Here is a 22,032-nt window from a genome sequence, read left to right as displayed (position 1 = left end):
TGGGTTTGGGATCTGTGGGAACTCTATTATTTTCATATTTTTTAAGACTCTTAAATGTGTGACTTTGAGCTAATTCTCCAGGGGGCCATATTAAATAAAAATAAAAATGCCCCTTTGGGTGACATACCCTGAAAAAAAATTATTTTAAAAGTAAAGGTTTATTTCTTTAAAGTCATCCACTTTTCCTTCCCCAGTTGTAAAGAACCAAGCATTAGTGGTTGCCATGGATGTGAATTATAAAAAGACTATTCTTATTAACAGAATGAATTCCTGCTCAGAAAAGCCATGGGTCTGACTAAAGACTCAGAATTTGAATTTCCTTGACCGTTAAACTAGAGACCCTTAAGCATCTCTCATAAATAAAGCATCAGATGGAGTAAATATCAGATTTAGCAAAGTATCTCTTTCCCTTGGATTTCTCAAGTAACCTGCAATTGTGTATCTCAAGTGTGCTGCTGGCTAGGGTGTATAGTACAATTGCAGGTTACTTGAGAAATCCAAGGGAAAGAGATACTTTGCTAAATCTGATATTTACTCCATCTGATGCTTTATTTATGAGAGATGCTTAAGGGTCTCTAGTTTAACGGTCAAGGAAATTCAAATTCTGAGTCTTTAGTCAGACCCATGGCTTTTCTGAGCAGGAATTCATTCTGTTAATAAGAATAGTCTTTTTATAATTCACATCCATGGCAACCACTAATGCTTGGTTCTTTACAACTGGGGAAGGGAAAAGTGGATAAATTTCCTTATAAGTTTATAAGTTGTTCAAGTGATCTACCTTTCCTTATAAATTGTTCAAATGGTCTTACCTTTCCCTGATTGCTACTTTTACTAAATTTCAATATTAATACCGCCATTTTAAATTTTAAAGCAATAAAGAAAAATCATTCTAGTTCAATTCCTAAGAGGCTAAATTATTGAATCCCAATTTTTTTGATGATTTTGCTTCACTTTGATATTTTTCCCCCTCAGATTTGGCAGGAAGAAAAATACACATTTGCTATTTGTTTTTATAATCCCTGAAAATTTTAAAGGTATGTTACTATTAGGTATATTATTTGTTTTTTCTCCAAATAGAAATCATAGATCAGTATTTAATACAAATATTCTTAGGTTGTCTTTCAGAGCATGGAGCTGATATTACTTTAATTGAACCACTGACTATGGAGAAACTTAGCATTGTGGTAAAATACTGGAAAACATATTTCTCAAATACTGGTGAGTGAAAAGCAAGTTTGTAAAGGTTTGAAAATTTCTAATTAAAATACCTCAAAATTATATTCATATTTTTTTAAGTTGGTTTAGCACTTGTGTCTTTTATTTGCTAAGAATTGACTTATGCTGAGTACTGTAAAGAACATGTAATCCTTGCCAATCATAGTCTGAAGGAAACAAGTGTAAATAAATCGATAGAAACGTGTTGTCTACCGATGGAGAAAAGACTTGCCTCTTCCTGGGATTAAAACGTGTTATACAGGACCAATATAGCATTATGGTAGGCACAGGCATTATTTATTGATAGTGGGATTGTTATTTTGGTTTTGGTAATCTAGCTACTACATCATTTTTTAGTCATTAAAATTAAATTAATCATGCTGTGTTCTTATATGATTGCCTAAAAGCCAGGGCCATTACCTTGAATCATATCATACTTTGTGCTTTGCTTCTGTAAGTTAATAGAGTAGTGATTATTTCTGTTTTAGAAATACATAATATCAGTGCTTCAATTTGATCTAACATTTCTAAACCCTTCACTTCTATTGTATTATATAGTATATCACCAACATCTAAACACTTTAGAAATTAAATTAGCTTTAATTTGGCTTGTAAAAGGATATACTCCAATTTCTGAAATAAATTCTACTGGAATTATTGCTGGTCAATGATTATTTATGGTTTTTCTAGGCCTGGGATACTAGCTGGGAAATCTTTTAAAATTAAGGTAATATTTTTCTTAAAATTAGTCTGAGAGTCTCAGATTACCCTGTATGAGTTCATACTTCAGATGATGTAAGATTCAGTACACCCTTCTTTTTCAATGTTCTTTATTAATATTCAGGGAAGATTAGTGAGTCGGTTTTGTAACATTCCAGTGGCTCCTCTGCAGTTTCAGAGTTCTTCCTGGAATGGCTTATAGAGGTGACCGAAGATCTTTCTGCAGCCTTTTCTTTATATGAGTCTCAGTAGAAATAGAGCACTGCTCATCACCACCCGTCCAGCATCCTTTCTGTTAGTTTTTAACTACCTCTGCTTCCAGTTTCCTCATCTTAAAGCAAAGCAAAACAAAACATACACAATAAAAATATCAGATGCCATATTTTGACAATGTAGCTGCTTACTGAAGACTCATACATATTTTCTATCCTTGTCAGTTATCTATAAATAAGAACTTAATAAGTAAACTCAGTTGAATGTGTTTCAAACAAATGTATTTCTAAATTTTAGAATCTAGTTGTAAGAGGATGCTCTGTGGTAAATTGTATGTAGTGATTTAATTTTGCTTTCTAACCTGGGTGGATTCATGATTCATCATTTAAATTAATAAATTGCTTTCTGTTTTTAAAAATACTGCTTTGTAAAATCTATTGAGTAAAAAGTGACAACTGCTGTTGATTAGGATGTGTATTGTGATTTTAGAATTAAAGTGGTCTCCCTTTTAAAACTTCCAGTTAAGAATGAAAGTTCTGTGAAGCCTGAACAATCTGGATTTCCCCTGCAGAAGTCCTATAGTGAACAGCTGGGATGTTTTTCTACTGATCTATTTGCTTGGTTAGTTTTTTTTTTTTTTTTACTTTTTCAAAGTAGCAGTTTTTGCTATATACATTTTATTTAAAATTTATCAAGAACTTATTGTGCTAGGGGTGATGCAAAAGATAGAAGAGGCTAGTTTGTGGAATAGGAATGCAAGCTTTTCTATATTTCAGGTACACATTACAGAATATTCAGCTAAATATAAGGAACTACTTCATAACAATCATAGTTGACTATAAGTGAATTATAAGGTAGTAAGTTCCCCTGATTGGATGTGTTCAAGTAGAGTCTGGATGATCACTAATCAAAACTAAATAATAGCAGTGGTTTTCAAACTTTTTTAAAACAATAGAATCTTATCTTCAAATAAAAATTTACATAAACCTCAATAATTAAACAAAGAGCAGCCTCAGCTGTTATCCAGCTACTAATCTTTTCCCTGATGTCTTTTTTTAAAAAATTATTTAACCTATATGCCCAATTATTAAAAATAATACTTAAGCCCTAACCGGTTTGGCTCAGTGGATAGAGCGTCGGCCTATGGACTGAAGGGTCCCAGGTTCAATTCCAGTCAAGGACATGTACCTGGGTTGCGGGCACATACCCAGTGGGGTGTGTGCAGGAGGCAGCTAATCAATGTTTCTCTTTCATTGATATTTCTAACTCTCTCTCCCTTTCCCTTCCTCTCTGTAAAAAATCAATAAAAATATATATTTTAAAAATAATTATAATACTTAGGAAGTTTTCTCTCTCTGCTTCTGTTCCTCCACCTGAGAGATATCAGAAACTGGTATTCAAATCTGTAGTTTATAGGCAACTTAACTGGTGGTCAGACCCTTCTAATGCTAGCATTATATTATGCTTATAAAAATTCAGTTTTTGTGAATTTTTTCCCTTCAATTCAAGTTGGTTCTCGAGGAGGTTCATTCAAACTAGGAAAAGCTGAGAAATGAATTTTGATGTAGCTTTAAAGCATAGGGCTACAATGGACAGACATACTTGCTGAGGACATGGGTGATGATGATGGGAGTTTTGAGTCGTTCACTTCCAGAATTTGTAGAACATGACCGTCCACTATTTGTAGAAATATGGCTATTTACTATTTTGAAGAGACTTGGCAATCAATAAATGTGGTGAAGCCAAAGATGCCATCACTTAAGTAATGCAGAGATATGAACAGCTTTTTTGATCTTATTTAACATTTTTACCTCAAAGAGATTTACTGTATTAAGCCTTATCTGGGATATAAGGTTGGGAAAGGTTTTAGAAGGCTTTGTGATTTTCTTATATTATTTGCAACTACTTTTTGAGCCTCACTCATCTTGAATATTTGTTCTTCCTCATAATCTTACTACTAAAAATACAAGTAAAATTTCAAATCAAGATATGTCTCTTGGGATAAAGGAGCTAATATTGGTTTGTAAGTTTCTTAGGAAAATTTCATAAAAATCAATCACATTAGTTAATTAAAATGCTTGAAGACGTTCTAAAAAATGTTAGAACTAGAATATGTTTATTAGCTGACAAATTTTTATTTTTATTTATTTTTTTCCTCATCTGAGGACATGCTTAGAGAAAGAAAAGAGGGGAAGGGAGGGAGGGAGGGAGGGAGGGAGGGAGGGAGAGAGAGAGAGAGAGAGAGAGAGAGAGAGAGAGAGAGAGAGAGAGAGAGAAGAGAAACATTGATCTGTACATGCCTTGACCGGGGATCAAACCTGCAACTGAGGTATGTGCCCTGGCCGGGAATTGAACTGGCAACCTTTCAATGCACAGGACAATGCTCAACTAACAGAGCCACTCCACCTGGGCAGCTGACAAATTTTTATATAGGAGGAACCAGTTCTGATCAAGTTGGAATAGTGTATCTTGGCCCTCTAATCCATTTTCTTTTTTCTTGTAATGCACCTTTATTTTAATTTTTTCTATTTTCTATTTTATTTTGTTTTATTTTTTTCTTTATTGATCAAGGTATTATATATGTGTTCTTATTCCCCCCATTTCTCCCCCAGTACCCCTCCCCCGCATTCATGCCTTCATCCCCCTGGTGTTTGTGTCCATTGGTAAGGCTTATATACATCCAAAAGTTCAATTATATCATCTTTGGTTGATTTCTCCCCCTTACTCCTCTCCTCCCCTACCTTTCCTCTGAGGTTTGATGATCTGGTCGATGCAGACAGAGAAGCATTGTAATGCAACTTTAGATACAATTATATCATTTGGGATAGTTGTAATCAGTGAGGTCAGATTATTTTAATCCTGCTTGTATCTATTATTCTTTATCTGTGTATTTTATAATATTGATCAGTCATTGAATTTATGATGATCTTGATAATAAATTCTTTTGAATTTTGAAAGAAAATATTCTGCACCAAATATGTAAGGTAACATGCTTTTATATTTACTGCAACTTTGTATGAAGCAAGATATTTAGATAAACACCCTTTGATTAGTGTATTGGTGCTTATTATTTAATATTGCCTGAATAATTTTCTTCTTAAATATATAGTATGATTTTCTCTTGTTTCTAGCTCTGATTCTCTAAGAAAGGACATTGGGCTTGAATTAAAGGCTCCATTTTCTGATTTTGAAACAAGCAAAAAGATTTCTCTTCTTCATTCAAGCAAGGAAAAGCTGAGAAGGTGAATTTTGATATAGCCCTTTTAGCATTATTCCCTTGTAGGAAGAAATACTTTCATGAATTTTATAATTTTTGTAATATTGTTTAAAGTCTATGTGAAACTAGCAAATCTGAAAACGAAATACATGCCACTCATTCATTCAGTTGGTCATTCAATAAGTAGTTACGAATATCTAATGTGTGCCATAATATGAATGGAGAACTGAGATTAAAAAAAAATAAATCCTTGCCTTCAAGGATATCATGGTCTAGTGTTCAGACAGACTTCTACATAAGCAGATATTAAATAGAACACTATGTTTTAACACATGCTATCATAGAGAGGAACACATAGGAAACACATAGGAACGTTATGTAAGACAGAATAAAGGGGCAAGAAGAGTTTTTGTGAGAAGATGAAAGCTAAACTGAGCTTTCAACCAAAAGTTACTATTAATTTGGTTTAGAAATCAGGGAGGACTTTTATGTGGGAGAGTAGCAACCACAGAGGCTGGTAGTTTGAGGGTATATAGTGAATTTATGAAACTGCAAATATTTTCACATAGTTGACTATAATGACACAAGTGGAAAGAACCAAGAGATGTAATGTAGGTAAAGGCTGTGTCATGTTAAGGAATTTGAAGTTAACCTGAGCTACTGGGGAGGCACTAAAAGATTTTTAGCAAAGGAGTGGAATGTATAAGATTTGTACCATACTATGAATACTTTACCAGGATGTTAGAGAGTGAATTGAATCTGGAGGCCAGAAGAGTCTGTAATAAGAAATGGTATAATCCTGACTATGGTGCTAGAAATGGGATAATGAGGAATAAGCCAAATTTAGATATATTAAGTAGTTGAATCAATATGAGCATGGCTAAAGGAGGGAGGAGTCAAGTGTAACTTTCAAGTAGATGGTGGAATCATTGACTGACTAGGAAGTATTTAAACCTCTGGGTTTAAATGGAGGTAGCTGTCAAGTAAGGAGTTGGCCCTTAGGTTCTAGAGAGAGGTCTAGGATAGAAATATAGACTTAACAGTTCTCAGGAAACATACAACATCTATTTGAAGTGTGAATGTAGGATGGATGTGACTTTGAAAAACAAATAGGAAGGAGACACGAAGAAAAGAGAACATTGGGGGAAAGCTCAAAATAAGAAGAAAAGCAAGAGGGAGAGGTATTGAGATGAGAGAAAGAGTTTCCTAAAGTATTGAGTGTTCAGGAAATCATATGACATAGAGTTCAAATGAGGTCAGAAATGATAATTCACTATTTGTATTTGGCAAAACCTAAACATCACTGATGGTGGCAAAAATAATTTTATTGGCATTGTTGCTGGTAAAAGTACAGAGTTCTTTTGCCATGTCCTGAGAAAAGAATTTCAAAGACATATGGATAGAGAATTTTAAATCTGATGGCAAGATTTTGTGAATTAAGGGGAATTCATATACCTTTGGTGATGTGGAGGGTAGCTAGACACTAAAGCACTGCCACAAGGCTCCTGGTAATCTCTACATATCTTCTTGGTTCAGGTAAAGAAAGAACCACTCAAACTATCCTTACTCCAATTTTTAATTTTTCCTAGGCCTCATCCCAGCAAATTCTATTGGGGTTTCAAGCCTTTTATCCAACTTGATTACCTTTCTAGTTGTTCCCAAGCTAGTCCCTGGCCCTCTATTTCATCATCCTGATTCTCATTGAACATGTCCAAAAGTTCAATTATATCATTTCATTTCTATTGCGTATGTGCCCAGCAGAGGAATTTCCTCCCCTCTCTCTGGTACTGGGCTTTTAGCACCCTGGTGAGGTTTTCCTGTCCATTTCTAGTTCTCTAGAGTGTGTGTATGAGCTGTTTACTAGTACACCTAATGGAATGCTGTCCTGTTAGCTGCTTCAGCTTCCCAGTTTATTAAGATTTAGTTCCCTTTTACTTTCTTCCTTATATAAATAACTAGCTACCTCCCTTATATTAATAACTAGCTGCCTACACTGAAGGTATGGTTGGGGAAGAAGCATCATTGCAGAAAGATGGAGAATGAAAGGGCAGAGTATAGATGAAAGATAAAATGAAAGGTGAATGTTATATAAAAGGAGATTTAGGGTAAAATGGGAAATTTGGAAAAGAAAATTTCCAAAAGAAAATAGCTGGAAGAGAGAAAGAGGTCATGTTCTGGTTATCTAAGGCTACATTAAAAGAAAGGAAGGAAGGAAGGAAGGAAGGAAGGAAGGAAGGAAGGAAGGAAGGAAGGAAGAAAGAAAGAAAGAGAGAGAGAGAGAAAAGAAAAATCAGAATTTATTGGCTTGATACATGGTTTATGGGTTAATAATTTGAGCAAGACTCAGCTAGGAAATTTTCCTGCCTACATGACATTAACTGGGGTCAATTGTTAGTATTCAGCTGGTGGATGGTCTAATCAGAAGAGTCCAAGACATTACCAGGGCCATCAACTAAAGCTTCTTCAGCAGCTCAGGGCTCCTAGAGATATTGTTCCAAGAAAAATGAAGAGGAAGCTGCCAGTCTCTTAGGGCCTGGAACCATAAACTGGACCAGTAACACTTCTACCTATGCAATAAGTCAAAGCAGTCACAGAGCCAGGTGTAAGGGAAGGGTATATAGATCCCACCTCTCAGTGAGAGGAATGCCAAAGAATTTTAATCCTCTATACTTGATAAGGGGGTTGATGACTGATTTAGCATTCGTGAGGAGTCAGAAGGCTAAGGAACCAATGGGAAGAAACCTTTTCTTTAAAAATATAGGGAAGGAGCTAAAACTAAGTGTGAATAAAGAGGAGTTTTTGATGGGGATTAGATTGAGCAAGTTTTGCCAAATGGCTTCCATTATCTGCTGAAGATTAGTGGGAAGATGGTGGGATTTTGAGCTTGATAAAATGGGCTGGAGGATGGGTTAGTCTATTCCAAAAGGCCTTTATTCACATGTCCTGTGTCTTAGCCAAGTAAATAAAGTCTTAAGGCTTGTTGGACAATGCTATCCTATGGAGTTCAATGATGTGCAGTGAAATGAGAAAAAACAGTGCAATGAGTATTTTTAAAATTATATTCTATGATTGTTTTTCATACTTTATTTGTATTAAAATTGTTATGATTTTACCCTGTTTCCCCAAAAATAAGACAGTGTCTTATATTAATTTTTGCTCCCAAAGATGCACTAGGTCTTATTTTCAAGGGATGTCTTATTTTTCCATGAAGAAGAATATGGTACACATTTATTGTTAAATGAAAATAAAGGAAATTTATTACCTGTATACGGTACGGTAGTATGGTAGTTGTCAACACAAACCAGACAAACTGTGAATCCTACAGTATCAAGAATTTACTCATTTATTCAATGACAATCATTTCATCATCTTCTGGAACATCATCATAACAATCCAATTCCTGAATTTCCTGGTGAATTTCTTGTGACTCCATTTCTTTCAGAACCAGTGGACCAAATCTCTCATGTTTAGCCTGGGGGGGGGGGCCTTATTTTCGGGGGATGCCTTATATTTCACTCAGAAGGAAACCTGTAAGCAGGTCTTATTTTTGGAGGATGTCTTATTTTCGGGGAAACACGGTAGTTAATGGTTACAACAAAATGATATTGGGAGATAGTACCTTTCTTTCATTATTTTTCATGTTCGTATCTAATGTTGGCAATCCTTTATTGCTTCCTCTAAAGTTCTGTGTTGTTTGTAATTTTTAATATTAATGGTTAGTGAAAACTAAAAGTGGAGAACTGTTCATTTAGTAGACTACAAACTGACATTTTGGGGTATGTCCACCCCTGTGGCATTATTTAAAGGCCTAGAAATTTTTGTTTCTCTAAAAGAAAAGTTCTCTTTCCCTTTAGGAATTTGCTTAAGAGATACCAGGAAGTAAACAATTGATCCATAATAATAATTATTTTTTTTTCTTTTCTTCTTCTTCACCCTTCTGACTATACCTGTGAATTTTCAAATAGATGTTTCTAGTCTATTTCCCTTTCTTCTTCTCCTCCTCCCAATCAGTTGCTTTTCATATGGTTTTGTCTTTTTTTGTTTCATTTTGCTGTTTTAAATAGCAAAGGGTAGCATTATGTTTGCTAATGATAAGGAAGTAATAGTCCTAGTAGATAGTTTTGAATATTTGCATTTCGGAATTTCTTTTTAAAACATTTCTAATATCTTTGTTTTCTTTCAGAACCACTTAATAAAAATTAGCTACCTAATTCCAATATTCTTGGTGAACTCCCTTAATTAAAAACATAAATATGTATGTCTATCTTGGTAAGGTACATGCTTTTCAAAGTGATGCCATTATTATTATTATTTTTTAATTTTAAATAAATCTTTATTGTTCTTATTATTACAAATGTTCCTCATTTTCCCCCCCTCCATTGCTCCCCTCCACCAGGTTTCCACCTCACCCTTTGCCCTTTCCCCAACCCCCATTCTCCTCATCCATAGGTGCACAATTTATGTTCAGTCTCTTCCTGCACGCCCCCACTCTCCTTTTCCGCGAGAATCGTCAGTTCACTCCCCTTCCATACCTCTGATTCTATTGTATTCACCAGTTAATATTGTTCATCAGATTTTTTAATTCCCTTGGTTTTTAGATTCAGTTGTTGATAGTTCCTTATTTGTTGTTCATAATTTTTATCTTCATCTTATTTCTCTTCCTAAAGAACCCCCTTCAGCAATTCATATAATTCTGGTTTGGTGGTGATGAACTCCTTTAGCTTTTTTTTTTATTTGTGAAGCTCTTTATCTGGCCTTCAATTCTGAGTGATAGCTTTGCTGGGTAGAGTATTTTTGGCTGTACGTTCTTGCTATTCATCACCTTGAATATTTCTTGCCATTCCCATCTGGCCTGCATGGTTTCTGTTGAGAAATCAGCTGACAATCATATGGGTTTTCCTTTATAGGTAAGTACCTGCTTTTCTCTTGCTGCTTTCAATATTCTCTATTTGTCTTTTGCTCTTGGAATTTTAATTATGATGTGTCTTGGTGTGGTCCTCTTTGGATTCCTTTTGTTTGGGTTCTGTGCACTTCCTGGACTTGTAAGTCTAATTCTTTCCCCGGGGGGGGGGGGGGGGGAGTTTTCTGTCACTATTTCTTCCAATATGTTTTCAGTATCTTGCTCTCTCTCTTCTTCTGGGACCCCCCATAATTCTGATGTTGGTTCACTTGAAGTTGTCCCAGAGGTTTCTTACATTGTCTTCAACTTTTTGGATTCTCTTGTCTTCTTGCTTCCACAGAGGAATGTCCTTTGTCTCTTTGTGTTCCAAATCTTTGATTTTATTCTTGTGTTCTTCCATTCTGTTTTAGAATTTCCAGTCAGTCAACTTTTCTGTAGTTCTGGATAATGTCCATTTTGTATTTAGTTGTATTTTTTTGAAATTGTTTTGTGAGGCTGCAGTTAGGCATTTACCTATGCTGCCATCTTGGTTTCTCCGTGATGCCATTATTTTGTTTGTGTGGCTGTAATTTAATTCAAAGGATGGTGGTTTAATAATTTTTATGATGTCTGCTCACTTGAAAAGAAGTGAAAATTAGTTGTGCCATAGTTTCTCAAAAAGGAAGGTTTTTCCAGGATTGGTCAACTCCTAGAAATTTAAGGAATGTATAACAAGAAATTTTCAGAGAGTCCTAATTTATATGTTGCCAAGAGTCCCTTCTCTCTGAGTTCTTGAAACATATTTGTACATATGAGTGACCCAAGGACTTAGTTTAGACCAAGCTTTACTTTTAGGTCTCTTTCAGCCTTTTGAAATCACTGTTAACTGGGGAAGACTGAAACCAGATTTGTTCTTTTCCTGATTTATGTGAATTGGGCCATAACCAAGTTAACTTCTGTGGTAGATGACAAAATCAGAACGCATCCCTTGAGGAAGGTGCTTCTGAGCACTGGCAGCAGCTGCAGTTCCTGCGAGTGGTGCAGCCCCTGGCTCGGAGCAGTCAGAGCAGCCCGTGCTTGGACCCTGGCCAGGCTCCCACGCCTGGCTCAGTGAGGGGCAGTAAGCGTGGTGCTGCCCCAGGCTGGGGGGATATCTCGGCGAATGTGCCGTGAGGAGCTGGATGAGCTACATTACCAGGACACAGATTCTGACGTGCCAGAGCAGAGGGTAGCAAGTGCAAGATCAAATGGACCCAGGAGGAAGATGAGCAGCTGAGGACCCTGGTGAGGCTGTTTGGACAGCACGACTGGAAGTTCCTGGCCAGGCACTTTCCTAATCGCACTGACTAGCAATGCCAGTACCAGGGGCTGAGGGTCTTGAATCCAGATCTCGTCAAGGAGTCGTGGACCAAAGAGGAAGATGAAAAGGTCAAGAGCTGGTTAAGAAGTAGGGCACGAAGCAGTGGACACTGCTGTTTTGATTACAGTGGCTTAATAATATCATTTTATATCCGGTATTGTGATCCCTGCACCTTTGTTCTTTTTTCTCAAGATGGCTGTAGCTATTCGGCATCTTTTATTGTTCCATATACATTTTGGGGGTATTGGTTCTAGTTCTCTGAAATATTCCATTAATATTTTAATAGGGATTGCATAGAATCTGTAGATTGCTTTGGGTATTATGGATATTTTAATAATGTTAATTCTTCTAATCCATGATCATGGTATGAGTGTCCATTTATTTATATCTTCCTCTATTTCTTTTCCAATGTCTTATAGTTTTCCAAGTACAGGTTTTTTTACCTCCTTGGTTAAATTTATTCCTAGTATCTTGTTTTGTTGTTGTTACAATGGTAAATGGGATTTGTTTTTTGTGGGTTTTTTTTTTTTTTTTTTTTTTTTTTTTTTTTTTTTTTTTTTTTTTTTTACTTTCTCTTTCTGAAAGGTCATTCTTGGTGTATAAAAATGCCATCAATTTCTGGGTGTTGATTTTATATCCTGCTACCTTGAGGAATTCATTTATTAAGTCTAGTAGTTTCCTAATGGAGTCTTTAGCATTTTCTCTGTACAATATCATGTCATCTGTGAATAATGACAGTATTACTTTCTCCTTTCCAATTTGTATGCCTTTTATCTCTTCTTATTGTCTGATTTCTGTGGTTAGGATTGCCAGCACTATGTTGAATAAATGGTGAAAGTGGACATTCTTGTCTTGTTCCTATTCTTTAAGGAAATGCTTCTAGTTTTTGCCCATTGAATCTGATGTTCGCTGTAGGTATGTCATATATGACCTTTATTATGTTGAGGACTGATCCCTCTATTCCCATTTCACTGATTTTTAAAAAAATATATTTTATTGATTTTTCACAGAGAGGAAAGGAGAGGGATAGAGAGTTAGGAACATCAATGAGAGAGAAACATCATAATGAATATATGAGTAAATATTGGAAAAGATACATTTTCCTCTTTATTTAAAATTATTCAAATTTTTCAATAGACAGAGTTGGTATACAATAAATATTATATTGGTTTCACATGTATAATATAGTGATTTGACATTTATATACCTTAAAATGTTCTTGCACACTAAGTCTAGTTAGTAACCATCAGTCACCATGTAAAATTATCACAATATTATTGACTATTTTCTCTTACACCTTTTCATCCATCTTCTACCCCCATCCCTCTGGTAATCATCAGTTTAATCACTCTTTCAACGACGCTGGTGGGTTTTTTTTTTGTTGTTGTTCATTTATTTTGTTTTATTAGATTCCACATGTAAATGAAACCATTTGTTTTTCTCAGTCTGACTTATTTCACTCAGCATCATAGTCTCTAGGTTCATCCATCTTGTCACAAATGGAAAGATTTCATTAGTTTTTTATTTCATTATCTTTTTGAATTAGTGTCTTCATTTTTTTTTTCAGGTAAATACCCAGAAGTGGATTTGCTGTGTGGTATGTTAGATCTATTTTTAGTTTCTGAGGCATCTCTATACAATTTTTTCTAGTGGCTCTAGCAATTTGTAACAGTGCATAAGGGTTTCCTTTTCTCCACATTCTTGTCAGCACATGTTATTTTTACTTTTTGATAATTGCCATGCTGACTGCTGTCAGGTGGTTTTGATTTTCAGTTCTCTGATGATTAGTGTTGTTGACCATCTTTTCATGTGTCTGTTGGCCATCTGTATGCCTTCTTTGGAGAAATGTCTCATGTGGTCTGCCCATTTATTGGTCAAATTGTTAGATTTGTATTACTTGAGAGGATCTCTTTTGAAGTGTGACACTTCAGTAAAGAGACATTGGCTCATTAAAATTATGCCTTTTAGATTTTGGATAGTAACCCTTTGTTGGATATATCATATGCCAATATTTTCATCCATTCAGTAGGTTGTCTTTTGTTTTATTGATGGTTTCCTTTGCTATGCTGAATGGAGCTCTTTGGTTTGGTGAAGTCTATTTGTTTAAGCTGTTGCTGTGATACACATTGCTTTTGTTTCTCTTGGTGTAGGGGATATATCAAAAAAGATATTACAGCCTGTCTGGTATGGCTTAGTGGTTGAGCATTGACCTATGAACCAGGAGGCCATGGTTCCATTCCTGGTCAGGGCACATATCTGGGTTGCAGGCTTAATCACCAGTGTGGGGCGTATAGGAGGCAGCTAATCAATGGTTCTTTCTTATTGATGTTTCTATCTTTCCCTCTCCCTTCCTCTCTGAAATCAATAAAAATATATTTAAAAAAAAGATATTTCCAAGAATGATGTCAAATAGTTTACTACCTATGTATTCTTCTGTTAGTTTCATGATTTTAGGTCTTATATTTAAGTCTTTAATCCATAAAAATGCTTCACATTATTATGTTAAAATTACAGCATTTTATTGTGGGTTTTGTGATACATATGGTAACTATACAATGAAGGGTGTGTCAGATAAATACATTTATGTGCTGTTGTAAAATATTAATTCTAAATGGACTGTGAAAAGTTACACATATATAGTAATCCCTAAAGCAACCCTATAGAGATTTGCAAAAGGCAAATAAATTTAAAAATTATTCTAAAGGATATCAGGAAAGGAAGAACAAAAGAACAGAAAAGCCAAAAGAAACTACAGGAAATAAAAAGTAAAATGGTGTACCTTTATTTAACTACTAGAGGCCCCTTGCAGGAAGATTCCTTCAATAGGGCTTCCTGCTGCAGTCTCTGCTGCTCCGCCTGCTTCCCTTCCTTCTCTGCAGCCCCTCTTCTTGCTTTTCCGCAGCTTTGCTCCCTTCTGCGGCACTGGCTTCTTTCTACATTGTCTTCCGTCTTCACTCTGGCCTGGATATGCAAATTAACCATCATCTTGGTTGGGTTGATTTGCATACTCACCCTTATTGGGTGGTGGGCGTGGCTTGTGGGTGTAGCAATTTGCATGTTTCTCTTTTATTAGAGAGGATATCTAACTAACAGGTAGAGATTATTAGAATGGATAAAAACAAACAAATGAGATCAATATTTGCTGTCTGTAAGGGACAAATATAAAGGCACAGTAAGGTAAAGCAGGAAGTATAAGAAGACCAGATTGTCTATGCTAATACCAAATAAGGTAGTCTTCAACAAAAACTATCACTTGAGGTATAGTGGCATTTTATACTGATGAAAATATTAACTTATCAGAATCTATAACATTCACAAATAGTATGTGACTATAACAAAATTTCAAAGTATTTCAAAGAATAATTCATAGAATTAAAGAAACAAAAATCTATGAGCAGTGTTGAAAATTAAACAATTGATACAATAGTTAGCAAAAAAATATAAAATATAGAAGGTTTGAACACTATTGCCTACCTTGATCTAACATATTTTTTTGGAACATTATGCACTATCATTGTAACAGAATATACATTATTTTCAAAGGTACATGGTACATTCACTTAGATAAACTGCATGCTGGGGGATATAATGCATTTTAATACATTTAAGATATTTGAATTCTCAAGGAAAGTGTTCCCTGACTGCAATAAAATTAAATTAGAAATCAATAAGAATTAGGTATAAAGGAAAACCTCAAATATTTAGAAATTTTAAAATACTTTTCTAAATAATCCATGGGTAAAAGAAAATCATGAGAAAAATTAGAAAATATTTCAAATGAAAGATTATGAAAATACTAGAGGCCTGGTGCGTGAAATTTGTACATGGGGGGGAGGTCCCTCAGTCCAGCCTGCCCCCTCTCACAGTCTGGGAGCCCTCAGGGGCTGTCCTACTGACAGCTTAGGGAAGCAGGGAGTGGGTCTAAACCGCAGTTTGACTTCCCTCTGTGGGAGGTGACCAGCGGGCTGATCGGGATGGCATGGGCAGCTAGTGGCTGGCCCCACCCCCAGTTGCTCCATGGGCACTGGTAGCCTCCCTCTGCAGAAGGAAACCCCAGCAGGCCTCTCTGGAGATGGTGCTGGAAGCCCTGCCCCAAATTACCCCACTGCTGCTGCCACATGTGGCCTGCCTCTGTGGGAGGCAACCAGGTAGGTGATCAGGGGATGGCACCAGCCCCCATCACCTCACCACTGCTGGTTTCCACTGTCCCCCCCCTCCCCCCCACATTGCCATCCCTTCTCTCTCTCTGCCCACTGGCATGTGCCTTGGCTGGCTGGGCGACACCTGCTCACTGGCTTCACCCCCCACTGACAGGTTGTTCTGCCATTCGGTGGATTTGCATATTACACTTTTATTATATAGGATTACTTTACTTGGAGGGATATTTATTCACCAAAATGAGCTCTAGAAGGAGTGTTTTTCAAGATGTGCTCCTACATTTTAATAGGCAACCCAGATGAGTGTTATGCATTGTATTATTTGAGAGGATCTCTTTTGAAGTGTGACACTTCAGTAAAGAGACATTGGCTCATTAAACTTATGCCTCTGGCATGACCACATTCAGTATCTGATTTTTATTTTTAAAAATTGAGCACTCAGTAGCTCTTTATCAATATATATATATAGGCTCATAGTGTTTTCACATCTTGTAAGTCCCCATACTCACAGAACATTGAATGACTTCGGTAAGTATTTTTAAGGGATCATGCTGGAAAGCTAATTTAGGTGTTAGGAATGTGTAGTAGATAGATAATATCCTAGATTAAGAGAAAATATGGCATTAGCCTTACATGGTGGTGGCTGAAGGCAGAAAAACAAATGTTGCAGCAAAGAAAGAGCACCAAGTCTGTTTTCTATCCCAATTGTTTGGCTATTGCTGAACCAAGCAAGCTCCCTTACACTGTTTTTTCCTCGATACCTTCTCCCAATTATTAGAATCATCCATTCAATGAAGTTGCCCAAACTGGAAAACCTGGGCTAATACCATTTGCTTTTTTGCTTTCATCCCTGTGTAATCAGCCAAATAGTTCCGTCAGATTTCCTCATAAATATGTCTCTGATCAAATGCCTCTGTCTAGTCCTCGTTCCCAACATCAGTCTCTCTTTTCCTTGGGCTCCAAAACACTGCAGTTTCTAAATTATCCTTCCCACAGCCACCGGAATGGTTCACTTAAAATGAAAGCAAGACCAGGATGCTCCCATGCTTGACATTCTTCACTTTTCCTCCTTCTGTGGAATACAATCTAAGCTCCCTGCTATGGTATTTAGTGGTCTGTCCTCTGCCTACTTCTCAGTCCACCGAGGACCCAGGCCTGACTGCCGCCACAAGTGGCTGGGACCCAGGCCTGACTCTGCAGCACTGAGTACCACGGACCCAGGCCTGACTGCTGTCACGGGCAGCCAGGACCCGGGCCTGACTTCCACCCCAGGCCCCCTGCCTGTGTTTGCTTTGGTGCTGCCTGAGCCGGCTTGGTGATGTGGCATCTTGGGCAGTCCCCCCTGTCTCTGTCTTGTCTCCGCTCCAGGCCTCACCTGTGTGGGCAGCCTCCTCTTGACAGGTTGAGACTGTTATGGTGTCCTGGCCTAATTTGCATATTATATCTTTATATTATATAGGTAATATTTCAAACTTTGTGAGTTTCAGCTAAAGCAAAGCCCTATAATTTTAAGTGTTTGTATTAGAAAAGGCAAAGGGTCTAAAAAGGATCCATCTATTTTCTATATTTTCTGTTTTTTATTTCACTGATTTCTCCTCTTGTCTTTTTTAATATCCCATCTTGTTCCTTTGGGATTCACTTGCTCTCCTTTTTCTAGTTTCTTTTTCTTTTTTTTTTTTTTAAATATATATTTTATTGATTTTTACAGAGAGGAAGGGAGAGAGATAGAGAGTCAGAAACATCAATGAGAGAAAGTCATCGATCAGCTGCCTCCCTGCACACCCCCCACCGGGGATGTGCCCGCAACCAACGTACATGCCCTTGACCGGAATCAAACCCGGGACCTTTCAGTCCCCAAGCCGACGCTCTATCCATTGAGCCAAACCGGTTTCGGCATCCTTTTTCTAGTTTCTTAAGGTGGAAACTGTAGAAACTAATTTGAGCCCTTTTTCTTTTCTAAAACATGCATTTCAGTGCTGTAAACATTTTGAAATGATTTCTTTCCATTTTTATTCAGTTCAAAGTACTTTCAATTTTCCTTTTTTACTTCTTCTTTGACCTTTGCGCTATTGGGAAGTATGATAATTAGTTACCAAAGACTTGAGGCACTTTCCAGATATGCTGTGTCACTGATTTCCATTTGATCTCAGCATTGTCAGAGAACAAATCTAAATCCTTCTAAAGTATGGATTATTTATGCCATTGGGTGTGGCTGTCTTAATAAATGCTCCGAGTGTACTTGAAAATAATGTGTTCTACTACTGTTGGGCAGAAAGTGCTAATAAATGTAAATTAGGTCAAGTTGGTTAAGAGTATTATTCAAGTCTTCTATTTCCTTAAGTTTTCCTTTCTACTTGTTCTGTCAATTATTGAAAAGGGGATACAGATATATCTGAATATAGGTGTGATGTTGACTATTAACTCATTCATTTCTGTAATTTTGCTTCACATGTTTAATGTTTATTAGGTAGATAAATGTTTATCATGTTCTTGTAAAAAAAAATAAAAAGGATCCATCTTAAGGTATAAAAAGAAAAGTAAAGAAAATCCAAGATTTAATAGAAAGGGGGAAGGGAAGCAGGTGAGGAGAGAGAATGAATACATTTTACCAACATCATGAATGAAGGATTATCACTATAGATTCTCTAAACATTGTAATATGAAAAGATTGAGTTTATCCCAATAAATTCAATAACTTTGAAATTACAAATTCTTAAACATAATTTACCAAAATCAATACTAAATGAAGCAGAAAATATGAATAGTAATATATAGTATAGATATTGAATTTACCAAAGATAAAACACCAAGCCGACATGTTAAATATTTAAAGAAGTGATATCAATCTTAAATGAATTCTTAGGAAAAAAATGGAGGACAAATAAAAGGGTACAGTTTTCTATTTCATGAGGCCAGTGTTACTCTAATCCTGATAAAGACATTATTAAAAAAAAAAAAATTACAGCAAGAATCTCTGATGAACTGAGACATAAAAATTCTTAACATAATTAAAAAAAAAGACATTTTTATTGATTTCAGAGAGGAAGGGAGAGGGAGAGAGAGATAGAATCATCAACGATGAGAGGGAATCATTGATTGGCTACCTCCTGCATGTCCCCTACTGGGCATGTGCCCTTGACCATAATCAAACCCAGGACCCTTCAATAAGTAAGCATTCACTTATATTGCATGTTTAGAATTTTTTCATGTTTTACCTACATACTACTAAAATGGGTAGCAAAAACTTTGTTCCATGTTTTAGATCCTTATAAGTGAAACTACCATATTAAAATGTGTGAAAATTTTCAAAGCCCTTCATATACATTGTTAAATTGTGGGCATTTCCATCCCTCTCTTCCTAGAATAGTCCCTGAGACACCACCACAGAAACCTCAGAGCTCCTCAAAGCCACTGATCTATAATATTTTAGTTATTCTCATTGGTTCTATATCACTAGCTATATATTACTGGCTATTGCCATTCTGAGACTGAGAGAGATTAAATGAGTTATTGATGGCCTCCGCTAATAATTAGCAGAGCTACCACTAAACATTACATGTATCAAGGCAGTATTAACCACAAAACAGGTTTATTAACAATGTTTATTAAATGAACACATGGAAAAATGAAGGTATCAAAGGCTTAGATCTATTTAGATTTATATTTCCTATGTATTTCCCTTAAGAACTATGAAACATTTAGATTAGTTTTTTTCTGGTACTAGCCTGAATGTTCTCATTTATGTATTGGTTTATTTATTCTGTCCATACCTATCACTTCTGATTTTCCTTTGGCTCAGAGCACCAAGTTACATGTAAAGCCCATGCTTGCAAGATGCTAATTGATCTATTATTGGAAATGTGACACAAATCACAGTGACATGAATATCCTGATTACTCTTTGCCTTCTAGGCTTTTAGTGTGAATTTCAAAAGGATTTACTTTATATAATGTGTGATTCTCCTCTGAGGGAAGAGTCGCCTGAGGATTTCCATAGGAGGTTGGATATATACGGTGGTCCCGCATCCATGGGGGATACAGTCCAAGACTTCCAATGGATGCCTGAAACCACAAATAGTACCAAACCCAATATCTACTATGTTTTCTCTATACATACATATGATAAAGTTTAATTTTTAAATTAGGCACAGTAAGAGATTAACAACAATAATTAATAATAAAATAGAAAAATTATAACAATATCTATAATAATAGAGTAATATGCTAATTAGACCGGATGACCTTCTGAATGAAGCTGGGGCTGCGAGGAAATCCCGAGTCCCGGGTGCCTGCTGGCCACCGGAGGGAAGCCCAGGTCCCGGGTGCCAGCAGCTGGGGAAGAATGACCTATTCTTATTTTTAAAAAAATATATTTTATTGAGTTTTTACAGAGAGGAAGAGAGAGGGATAGAAAGCTAGAAACATCGATGAGAGAGAAACATCGATCAGCTGCCTCCTGCACATCCCCTCCTGGGGATGTGCCCGCAACCAAGGTACATGCCCTTGACTGGAATCGAACCTGGGACCTTTCAGTCCACAGGCCGACACTCTATCCATTGAGTCAAACCGGTTTCGGCAAGGATGACCTATTCTTGCATGAATTTCATACATTGGGCCTCTAGTACTATAATAATAAATTATGTGAATATGGTGTCTCTCACCCCCACCCCTCATCATAACCAAACAGGGACAACGAACAGAGTGGTTGAGTAAGTAATGGACAGGTAGCATGTGCATAATGATACATGTGGCAAAGGAATGATTCAGGATATTCCAGATGGGGCCAGAGTGGATGGTGTGATATATTATCATCCTACTCAGAACAGTGCACAAATTAAAACTTATGAATTGATTAATTCTGAAATCTTCCACTTAATATTTTTAGACCATTGTTGACTGCAGGTAATTGAAACTGCAGAAAGTGAAACTACAGATGAGGTGTGACTGCTTACTCTCCCGGTGTCTGGAAATCCTGCACTCTGCAATGGACTTGGGGCAAGGAGTTGGTTTGCCATCATCACAGACATTGTACTTTGCAGCAATATTAATAGGTGCCCTGGGTTGCTTTGATTCCAGGGGTTATGAAGCTGCTGGCTTGTGGAACATGGCCTGAGATTAAATAGGGAGGGAACAGTTCCTTTACAAATAAACCCAGGAAGAAAATGAGACTAATTGTTCCTTATTTGTTACCATTCCCTGCTTAGAGAGCGAATCAAGCATTGCTGTGAGCAGCTGCGTACTTTGGTGCCGAGTATAAAGGGGAGAAAGAATGATGCGGCTTCGATTCTCGAGGCCACAGTTGATTATGTGAAGTATATCCTAAAGAAAATCCCTCCAGCTGCTATGGGCCAGGTATTCAACTCCCAAGCCCTTGAATGTTATCCTTATAGACAATGCTTTAATGCTATACTTTTATTTTTTCTATTTTTTATCATTGGAAATGTATGTGTGTTTGTATATATGAAAAAACATCTCTAAATAGGTTTCTACTTCTATATTTTAGATTACAGAAGTACTTCAGAGCAATAGGAGATTTTGTAAGAAACAACAAATGTTCATCCAGTCGTCCTTCCCAGGCACAATCACGGCACAAAGGTATGATAAGGGCCCTTGTTAATTTTCTTCTGATGGTAATTCTAGAAGTGTAGACAGGTACTGAATCCATCATAGTGAACAATCAGGCCTTTATTAAGAATCAGTGAACTTTTCCTATTGCTGATGTGTATCATTTAATTACAGAGATAAGATATATAATATTCTCATATTCAAGATTTTGTTATCATTTGCCTCAATCTCCTATTATTATTTCTGAGGATTTTAAAATGTAGCTTTACCAGTAGTGATTGTTGTGACTGTGGCAATCTAGTAGGGATATGATAGATTCTAGCATTCATTCCTTTGTAATAGGAAGTCATGGAGCAGTTCAGCCCTATTTCAGCTGGGACTCCTTAAAGAAATTGCTAGTACACAATGTAACCTGCCAAAGGGATACTTGCTATTTAAATTAATTAGGATAGGTAAAGGAAGAAAAACTATAGCAGAAAAGCAGGTCATTCTTTCACATCCTGAAGAATCATCCTGAGTCCTTTTCAACAATTTGTTCTTATATTTAAATAATCTATAGTTTAAACTCTGGCTATGGTTTTTATAACTTGAACTAGAGGCCTGGTGCACAAAATTTGTGCACAGGAGAAGAAGGGTCCCCTCAGCTCAGCCTGCATCCTCTCCAATCTGGGACCCCCCAGGACTGGGCCTAAACCGGCAGTTGGACA

The 22,032-nt window shown here is 36.5% G+C and overlaps 1 protein-coding gene across 2 annotated transcripts in view; it reads left to right on the top strand.

The window, feature by feature from the left end:
- Positions 1–22,032, top strand: part of SOHLH2 (spermatogenesis and oogenesis specific basic helix-loop-helix 2) — a 62,385-nt gene that overhangs the window by 24,370 nt on the left and 15,983 nt on the right. For both annotated transcript variants that reach the window (XM_084879578.1, XM_084879577.1), the window contains exons 2-7: positions 973–1,034; positions 1,114–1,218; positions 2,670–2,769; positions 5,280–5,390; positions 20,965–21,112; positions 21,264–21,355. In XM_084879578.1, the coding sequence (XP_084735704.1) occupies positions 973–1,034; positions 1,114–1,218; positions 2,670–2,769; positions 5,280–5,390; positions 20,965–21,112; positions 21,264–21,355 (618 nt within the window). The remainder of the gene's footprint in view (positions 1–972; positions 1,035–1,113; positions 1,219–2,669; positions 2,770–5,279; positions 5,391–20,964; positions 21,113–21,263; positions 21,356–22,032) is intronic.

This window comes from Pipistrellus hanaki, assembly GCF_964339955.1.
Source record: "Pipistrellus hanaki genome assembly, chromosome: 3".
NCBI classification, from domain to species: Eukaryota; Metazoa; Chordata; class Mammalia; order Chiroptera; family Vespertilionidae; genus Pipistrellus; species Pipistrellus hanaki.
Note: the sequence above shows the minus strand (reverse complement) of the source record. Positions and strands in the feature narration are given on the sequence as shown.